Here is a 9,460-nt window from a genome sequence, read left to right as displayed (position 1 = left end):
GCGCCATCCCCAGGGCGGATAAGGCTCTGGTAAAGCCTTTTTCCCTGGAGAGCAGGCCTTTGTTATGGAGATCGCTGTGGGTCCACACTTTCCACTGGGGAGATTTCTGGAGGTTCAGGGCAAACCACGGCCTCCTCCATTGGAGGGCCGCCCTCCCTCCCCCCAGGAGCTCCTCAGCCTCACACCCCAGCACGCGGCCCCCAGCAGCTCCTCAAAATGACCCCTGAAGCCCTCCTACCTGAGCAGATAGAGACTGAGTCTCAGCTGAGACCCTGCATTTGCTTGTCTCTGCAGATTTGGGGGTGGCACTCGGCCCTGAGTCCTGACACCTCAGTTCCCTAATGGGTCTGAGAAAAGCCGATTGTTAGTTCAGCTTTTTTCTTATGGGCAGGACAGGAGCCACAACTTTCAGGCTCCTTCTCGGTCAGAGCAGAAACAGGCTTGGGATCTCGAGCACCTGCTGTCCATGAGAGGCTGAGGAGCCCTCCGTTCACTCGGGGCCTGTGTTCCCTCTTGGGTATAAGGGGACCCATAACCCCTGCCGGTGACACAGGGCAGAGGCGGGGGCACGGGGCTGCAGGACGGAGAGCGGGCCGCCCAGAGGGCAGGGGGGTGGGGGGGAGGCCCAGCTGTCCCAGGCTGTAGGGGAATCTGCTGGCCCCGAGGGGAGACGGGGAAGAAGCCTGGGGTGAGGACCGCGGGTGGACTCTGGAGGCGGCCCATCCACCCTCCCCAACCCAGGCCTGGGTTTCACTTCTCCTTATGAGTCCCGGGCAGCACGGCCCGCCCTTTACGGTGCTTCACCCCCATTTTTAAGTGATTGGGTGAGAATCCCCAGCCCCTGGCTCCATCATGTCCCTCCCTGGCCCAGTCGGAGGCACCCCGGAGTCCCCGCACCTCCCGGGCTGAATAGCGCCCGGCGGAAGAGGGAAGCCCAGTCGGCATCTCGGGCCCCAAGAGGCCGGGCCACCAGCGCCCTGTATTTAGAAAGGCTCCCGGTCCAGGAGGAGTGGGGGATGGGGAGGGTGCCGCCGGAACAGCGCGAGCAGAGCTGGTGCCGGGTGCGGAGTTCCCAACCTCCAGGCCCTGCGGGGTGAGCCCGCCCCTGCCCCGCGGCCGCCCCGGGAGGGTCCGGGGAGGGTCCGGGCCGGAGGGAGGCGAGCGCTCAGGGCGCGGCCGGCAGCCCNCTTCTTGGGGCACCGGGATGGGCAGCCTTTGTCCCGCTCAGGGCGTCCCGCGGTGTCCCGGGGGAGGTGGGAGCTGCCCGCACCCGCAGGGGGCGTGGGCGACGCGCGGGACTTGGGCTGGGAGACGTCGCTCCCGGTGAGGGCCCCTCCCCCGCCCTGAGGACAGGTCTCAGAGCCCCGCCCCCTTCCTGGACCAGACGTGCCCGCTGCTCAGACCCTGCGTGAGGCGCCCTGCGACGCCCCTGGACTTCACGCCCCCACCTCGGTTCCCGGCGTGCGCTCTCTCTGGAGGCGCCCCCGCCTGGCAGAGGGTCCCTCGTCCTTTCAGACCACAGCCCTTCCGTGTCACCTCTCTGTCATCTCCCCTCTGGGGGCAGAGCCCCTACTTCCGCCAGCACAGGACTGTGCCTTAGAGGCTCGCGCGTGGGTCTGATTCCCGAGAGACTGGCCAGAACCCCTGGGGAAATGGAGTCAAGGCCAGGAAGCCCTTAGGCTGGCCCCGCCCACCATCCAGGCAGCGCGGAGGCTCAGGAAGGAAGGGTCCTGAAGGGGGCGGGGCGGGGAGGAGGGGGACACGGCGGGAGGCCTGGCTTGGAATCCGACTTCCTGGGTTGATCCTGGCCCTCCGACCCCTGGCTCTGTGACCCTGGACGGGTCACCACTGCACTTCCATTGCATCATCTTTAAAATAGGGGCAATCTTAGCGGTCCCTCCGAGTTGCCACACAGACAAAAGGGAACATACTCAGGGCTCAGTGGATGGTTCTGGTTGGATTTCTCCAGTGCCTCTTTGGCACCCACTGGCTTCCCAGCTCTAGGCAGGGACAGAGTGGGGCCCAGAGGCCGATTCAGGGAAAGCTCAGAGAGGCAGGGACTTGCCCAGTGGTCACACAGCTCAGTTACGGGCTCGTGGACCACACTCAGTGCCAGTATGAGTGGGCCACCTGCATCAGAAATCAGAGGGCCATGGTGGGGGGTTTGAGGAAAGGGGCCCTGGGGAGCACCAGAATGCAAAGGAGGGGGACACCTGCCTATGGTGGTCACCGCTCAGTCCTTGTGCGGTCTGTGCATTTCTGGGGAGCCAGAATGGTCTGCTCAAGCACCTCCCTCCCTCCCCAGCACGGGGGCTCTTTGGAACCAGGCCCTTCCCACCCCTGCTCTCCTAGCTGGACTCATGCATCCACTCCACATTTGTTTCTTGAGCACCTACTACGTGCCAGGCTCAGCAGGGCAAGTAAGGTAGGCGGGTCCTAGGAGGAGGAAGGGAACGGTCAGCCCTGCTGACCCCCCTCCCCTCTTCCCAGGGGAATCTTCCCAGCATGGCTTGGCCTTGAGTCACCAGTGGGGGAATGGCCGCTAGCACTTTACCCCAGGCGTCTCTGAGAGTGACCTCATGTCTGGAGTGAACTTGGAGAGGGCAGTGGAGGTTGGATCACGGTTTCCCTGGTGGGGCCTCAAGGGAGGGCAGGAGAGTGCAGGATGGAGGACCGGGCTGTCTGTGAGCCAAGGCCACGTCTGCATTCAGCACCTCCTGATTTCCACCCTGGGGAGGTGGCCAAGGTGACTTATTTACAAGTTTCAGTCAATGATAGCATTCAGGCCTTCACATCTGCCTTAGGGAGCTGGACCCCAGACAGGAGAGAGGCCATGAAAACACGCTTGCTCCCACAGTCCCTTCTAGAACCTGCCCCCATCTGGTGCCCACAGCCCCTCCAGGTGCCCAGGATGGCTTCTTAGCTGGAGGGCGATCGTCCCTTCTGGCCCTTCAGACTCTTTCCTAGGGCTTTGCCCTCATCTGACTGATGCCTGTGTTGTCGAGAGGAGGAAAGACAGCTTGTGACACGTGATGTTCCCCGGTTCCTAGTGTCCGTATAAGAACTTCCTGTGTAAACGAGATTGTCTGTCTCTGTAACCTGAAGTCTTCGAAGCCTGGTTTCTGATGGAAATCTGCATGAACATACTCTGCGAGTGCATGTGCTGGACAGATGTCTCCCCACAGCCTTTTAGGGGCTGGCCCTGTGCTGGGTGCTGGGCCCAGAGGCAGTTGGCAAGTCATAGGCCCCACCTCCAAAGTCCCCTTGTTCAGATCACGGGACAGACACATGGATACTTACCAGAATGCACAAAAGGGCTCTCAAGGGTGACTGGACACTATGGGGGATAGGGAGAAAGGCCACACTTTTCCCTGTAAAAGTCAGGGAAGGCTTCCTGGAAGAGGAAACATTGAGTTGCATCTTGATAGTTTATACCATTTGAGCATTTATTGAGCAACACATGCATCCTCTCATTTATTCCTACCAACACCCATGAGGTTGGAATTCCTTTTCCCTTTTACAGACGAAGACACAGGCACAGAGAGGCTGAGGAACTTGCCCGAGGTCTCACAGGGAATCGTAGATTCAGTCTCTAATGTGCTCTGGCTCCAAAGCCCTTCTCTTAATGACTTTGTCATATTGCCTGTTTTCTTGAAGCCCCACTGTGTGCTGGGCCCTGGGGCCCTGCCCTGGAAGGTCCCATAGTCTGTGGGGTGGGTGGACGTTCAAAGAGATAAGTCCTAGCCAGGCAGACCAGCTGAGCCGTCTCTGGCAATGGGGCGGTGACGGCCCAGGAGGAGAGCTCACCCCACGAGCTACGGAGTTACATTTCGGTGATGTGCATCTGAGATATGGACAGGGGGCTGTGGGAGCGTCCACGAGGGGCCAGGCTGGGGGAGTCGGGGCCCTGGGGGGATGGAGGAGCCAGAGGAGACTTTTCAGTGGGGCCTGGAGTCATGAGTAGGAGTTTGCCAGATGAGGAAATGGGAAAGGAAGGAATGCCCTGCCTGGAGAACACTGCGTGAAGGCCCGGCCGTCCTGAGCAACAGGGAGTGGACCTAAGAAACCCTTGGGACTCAGGACCATGAGCTGTGAGCGGTGGCCACTGCACAGGGCGATTTCAGGGCAGCGAGGAGGGCAGGCCCTGGCGCAGCGTGATGCCCGATGGGCTCTCCGTGGGCTTTCCACTGCCTCTTCCACGGACCCTGCGAGGCTCGTTGCGCATGGTCCCTGCTGACAGCCACCACTGCAGCCTCCTGTCATGTCCTGCTTGTGGATCACTCCGGTCTGGGCGCCATAAAAGTATGTAGGCCTCGGGGCGCCTGGGTGGCTTAGTCGGTTAAGCGTCCGACTTTCGCTTCGGTCATGATCTCACGGTTCGTGGGTTCGAGCCCCGGGTCAGGCTCTGTGCTGACTGCCAGCTCAGAGCCTGGAGCCTGTTTCAGTCTGTGACTCCCTCTCTCTCTGACCCTCCCCTGCTCACGCTGTCTCTCTCTCTCTCTCTCCTAGAAATAAATAAAACATAAAAAAAAAAAAAGTATGTAGGCTTCAAGTGAGGGCTCGCCAGGCCCGGGTCCGACGCGTGGACGCTGAACCTCCAGCCTGGCCCCCCAGATTCCCCATTGCTCCCCCTCTAGTTCTGGGCTGGGCTCTGGGGAGTGCAGGGCACTCCGATCGGCTTTCAGAAGCCTGTCTTGCTCTTCTTCGTGTCTCTGGAGCTGAGGACGGTGCCCGGCGCACAGTGTCCCGTAAACACTTGCCGATAGAAACACCGCTGACTAATCCGGAAAGAGCACCAGTGTGGGCGTCAGGAGGGCTGGGGCGGAGCCGTGGCCTGACCGCTTCTTGGCACGTGGTCTTCTCTGGGCCTCAGTTCCTCATCTATAGGACTGAAGTCACAGTGACCCTGCCTCGAAGAAATCAAAGGAGGCGTGTGTGCAGCTGGACCCTCCCCCCCACCTCCCCTCCCCAGCTGCTGGGTGGACAGCTCCTACGAAGGAGGGCCCCCGGCAGCCGCGTGGGACAGGATGCCACTGGAGGCCTGGGCCTGGCTGTCTCGCCCGCTGGCCGGCTAAGTGGGGACACGGGAAGCCCTGTGAGGCCCGGGACAGCGACTGACCGGAGACGTCCAAGCAGACGTCGCCAAGTGGCCCTTAGCCTGCAGTAGCAGGAGAGGTGCCAGGAGGTCAAGGCCATGGTGTGACCACGACGCTTCCACGGGAGGGACTCGCCCCTGGCCCAGAGCCTGAGCACACACCCACCAGGGCAGTCTGCCACCTGCTGGCCCTGGAGGCCTCCTGTGGGAACCCAGCCTGGCCCTGCCGGCGAGGAGGGGGGTGTGTGGCCACAGGACAACCATCCCCTGAGGCCTGGAGGGGCCCAGAGTCATGTCAGTGCAGACCTCGGCCTGCTGAGCCCACGGTGGGGCAGGGGGTAGAGGGTGCCAGGCACAGACATACATAATTACCTCGGCTCAGGTCAGGGGCTCTGACTCAAGGAGGTTCTTTTTTTTTTTTTTTAAGTTTCTTTATTTATTTTGAGTGAAAGAGTCCCAAGCAGACTCTGCACTGTCAGCGCAGGGCCCGATGTGGGGCTCGAACCCACAAACCGAGAGAGATCATGACCTGAGCTGAGATCAAGAGTTGCATGGGGGCGGCACCCGGGTGGCTCAGTCAGTTGGGCTTCTGACATCAGCCCAGGTCATGATCTCACGGTTCGTGGGTTCGAGCCCCGCGTCGGGCTCTATGCTGACAGCTCAGAGCCTGGAGCTGCTTCAGATTCTGTGTCTCCTTCTCTCTCTCTGACCCTCCCCTGTTCATGCTGTCTCTCTCTCTGTCAGAAATAAATTTTAAAAAACATGAAAAATTGAAAAAAAAAAAAAAAAGAGTTTCATAGGGCACCAGGGTGGCTTAGTTGGTTAAGCATCCAGCTTCAGCTCTGGGCATGATCCCATGGTTCGTGAGTTCAAGCCCTGCATCCGGGTCTCTGCTGTCAGCACAGAGCCCACTTCAGATCCTCTGTCTCCCTCTCTCTCTGCCCCTCCGTTCCCCCTACCCCAAATACATTAAAAAAAAAAAAAACTGAGTCACTTAATTACCTGAGCCACCCAGGTGTCCCCTGAGGGAGGTTTTCATAGAGCCTTGGAGCTGAGGCCTCTGCTCTGGGTGGGGGGTGGGGTTCACTTAACTAGGCTTTGGGGGTGGTAGCAGCCAGTGCACCCGGAAATGCCCCAGCTTCTCCCTGTCTCCCACCCTCCAACCCCAGGAGGTCAAATCCGGCCTTGGTTAGGGACTTCCTTCTCAGCCTCTTCTTTCCCGTCTGTACAATGGGACTGAGAACATACTCCTGGCACAGTCAGTTGCGTTGAGGGGGAAATGTGGATTCACCCAGCATGGCCCTGGCCCACAGTTGACCCCAATGCCCAGGGCTGTTATGGTTACCACTATTTCTCCAACAGCTGTGGCTGGTATTTAAGGAAGAATCGATTGCTGCTTTTAAGGGAAGGGCATGTCTGCCAAGGGAACAGTGTGCGCTGAGGCTCGGAGGTGAAAATAGCAGAGAGTGTCAGGAAACTGAGGGGGGCAGGAGGCGGGAGCTGATGGCAAAGCTGCATCTGTGAGCGCTGGCTCTCAGGCTGGGGTTGGGGTGTGAAGTGAGGGATCCTCTCCGCTCTCGGGGGGCTGTGGGGGGGCTGCTGGAGGCCTGAAGCTGGCGAGAGGCCCCCGGGGTCACCTCTCCCTGGGTTCCCAGAGAGCAGAGCCTGGGGCAGAGTTGTGGGTTATTTCCTTCTTGGGGCGAGAGGACCCAGCGGCACGAGTGATGGGGGCCGGGCCAGGGGCTGCTGCTCGATGCTTGACCGGGCTCCAAGAAGCCATCCAAACTGCGAGTCGGGACCGTCTGCTGGGCGAGGAGGAGGGCAGAACACTTTGCCCATCAGCTCTGACTGCGCTGTATTCCAGATCATGCCCTGTGGGCCCTGAATGGGGTCTCCAGTGTCTCATCCGTGGTGGGGGTCCTCGACGGGGGGCCAGGGAAGCCAGGGGCGGCTGATCCATCTGTCCCCAGGGGAGAGCTGCACTGGCAGCCTGGCGGCAGAGGACCGCCCAGGACCCTGCCCGAGGTGCCCGAGCAGTGGAGGAAGAGGGGTCCCGGGCCAGGGGCTGCGCGGGTGTGGGTGTTATCAACCTGTACGTGCGCCAGCGGTGCTGGGGAGAGTGGGGGCGGCCCGAGGCCAAACCCAGACCCCTCTGTGCTGCCCAAATGGTACTGAATGACCCTGTGCCTCAGTCTCCCCATCTGTAACACTCTCTCCTTCATGGGCCCTTGTGAAGATGAAGCCAGTAATGGAGGTAGGAGCACCCAGTCACCGTTAAGGACTGGTCGGGTAAGTGAGTATCCAGCACATTCCCTACGCATTCACTATGGGCTTGCTATGTGCTAGGTACTGTCTTAGGTTCCCGGACACACACTGACCAAGACACAGTTCCTGTCCTTGTAGGGGTGCCTGGTTGGCTCACTAAGTTAAGTGTCTGACCTCAGCTGAGGTCATGATCTTGCAGTTCGGGAGTTCGAGCCCCGAGTCGGGCTCTGTGCTGATAGCTTGGAGCCTGATCCTGCTTCGGATTCTGTGTCTCATTCTCTCTCTCTCTGCCCCTCCCCCACTCGTTCTCTGTCTCTGTCTCTCTTTCACTCAAAAATAAATAAACATTAAAGATTCCTGTCCTTGTAGAATCTTTCCAAGAAAGACAGACAGTAAACATGCAAACGTTTTCATTTGTATCATGATACCAGATAATGGTAAGGTTTGTGATTCAGGGTGTTTTAATTTAGTTTTGTTTCGTTTTAAGTTTATTTATTTATTTTGAGAGAGAGAGAAAGCGTGTGTGGGGGAGGGGGAGAGAGAGGGAGTGAGAGAGAATCCCAAACAGGCTCCACACTGTCAATGCAGCGCCCCACGTGGGGCTGGAACTCAGGAACTGTGAGATCATGACCTGAGCTGAAGTCTGAAGGTTAACCGACTAAGCTACCCTGGGGGGTTGTTGGTTGTTTTTCTAAGCAGAGTCAGAGGTCGGACCGGGTTGGGGGGTGGCTGTGGGTCTGGGCAGATTTCTCTGAGGACGTGTCCCTTGAGCGGGGATCTAAATAAAGCGAAGGAGTAAGTCATGCAGATACAGGGCTGAGGCATCATATGAAAAGAGAAGTACCTAAAAATGCCTCAGGGGCGCCTTGGGGGCTCAGTTGGTTAAGCATCTGACTTCAGCTCTGGTCACGATCTCATGGTTCATGGGTTCGAGCCCCACGTCGGGCTCTGCGCTGACAGCTCAGAGCCTGGAGCTGCTTCCGATTCTGTGTCTCCCTCTGTGTCTGCCCCTCCCCCACTTGTGCATTCTCTCTGTCTCTCTCAAAATAAATAAACATTAAACAGATTTTTTAATACATTAAAAATCAGTGCCTCAGACCCTTTCTGGCACACAGTAGGTCCTCAAGGGCTGCTGCTGTTAGCAGTAGTAATATTGTGGTTATTTAGTCTAACAGAAGCAGCGTTGAGGCGAGAGAAAGAGGAAGAAGGTGAGGAGATACGAGGTTGCTGCGTGTTGCTGGACGGATGGGGGCCCATTTTACAGATCAGCAGCCTGAGGCCCTGGGGGGCGGGTAACAGAGCTGGCACACAGCATTCCCCCCACCCCCCCGCCCTGCAGGAGTGCTCGCCCTACGCCGCGCACCTGTACGACGCCGAGGACCCGGCCACGCCGCTGCGCACGGTGCCCGGGCTCTGCGAGGACTACTGCCGCGACCTGTGGCAGACGTGCCGGGGCCTGTTCCGCCACCTGTCGCCCGACCGCGAGCTCTGGGCCCTGGAGGGCAACCGCGCCAAGTTCTGCCGCCACCTGTCGCTGGACGACGCCGACTACTGCTTCCCGCGCCTGCTGGTCAACGAGAACCTCAACTCGGACCTGGGCCGCGTGCGCGCCGACGCGCGGGGCTGCCTGCAGCTGTGCCTGGAGGAGGCGGCCAACGGGCTGCGCAACCCCGTGGCCATGGTGCACGCGCGCGACGGCACCCACCGCTTCTTCGTGGCCGAGCAGGTGGGGCTGGTGTGGGCCTACCTGCCCGACCGCTCGCGGCTGGAGCGGCCCTTCCTGAACATCAGCCGCGCGGTGCTCACGTCGCCCTGGGAGGGCGACGAGCGCGGCTTCCTGGGCATAGCCCTGCACCCCGGCTTCCGGCACAACGGCAAGCTCTACGTCTACTACTCGGTGGGGGTCGGCTTCGACGAGTGGATCCGCATCAGCGAGTTCAGGGTCTCCGCGGACGACGTGAACACCGTGGACCACAGCTCCGAGAGGTGGGTTCCCTGGGGGGGCGGGGCTGAAATCGGCTGCCCCGCGCCCCGGGAATGCGCCGCTGCTGCGACAGGACCAATCCGCGGGGTGCACCTGCACTAGCTGCCGAGTCCTCC

At 60.0% G+C, this 9,460-nt stretch overlaps 1 protein-coding gene across 1 annotated transcript in view; it reads left to right on the top strand.

Annotated features, from left to right (window-relative positions):
* Positions 1–1,016: 1,016 nt before the first annotated feature.
* The window catches only part of HHIPL1 (HHIP like 1), a 32,792-nt gene continuing 24,348 nt past the window's right edge, over positions 1,017–9,460 (top strand). Inside the window, exons 1-5 of the mRNA XM_077780826.1 lie at positions 1,017–1,093; positions 1,254–1,323; positions 4,638–4,748; positions 4,973–5,095; positions 8,700–9,346. Coding sequence (XP_077636952.1) covers positions 1,017–1,093; positions 1,254–1,323; positions 4,638–4,748; positions 4,973–5,095; positions 8,700–9,346 — 1,028 coding nt within the window. The remainder of the gene's footprint in view (positions 1,094–1,253; positions 1,324–4,637; positions 4,749–4,972; positions 5,096–8,699; positions 9,347–9,460) is intronic.

The sequence above is a fragment of the Crocuta crocuta genome, unplaced genomic scaffold (assembly GCF_008692635.1).
Source record: "Crocuta crocuta isolate KB4526 unplaced genomic scaffold, BGI_CrCroc_1.0 scaffold299, whole genome shotgun sequence".
NCBI lineage: Eukaryota > Metazoa > Chordata > Mammalia > Carnivora > Hyaenidae > Crocuta > Crocuta crocuta.
This window is presented reverse-complemented; position numbering and strand designations above follow the sequence as displayed.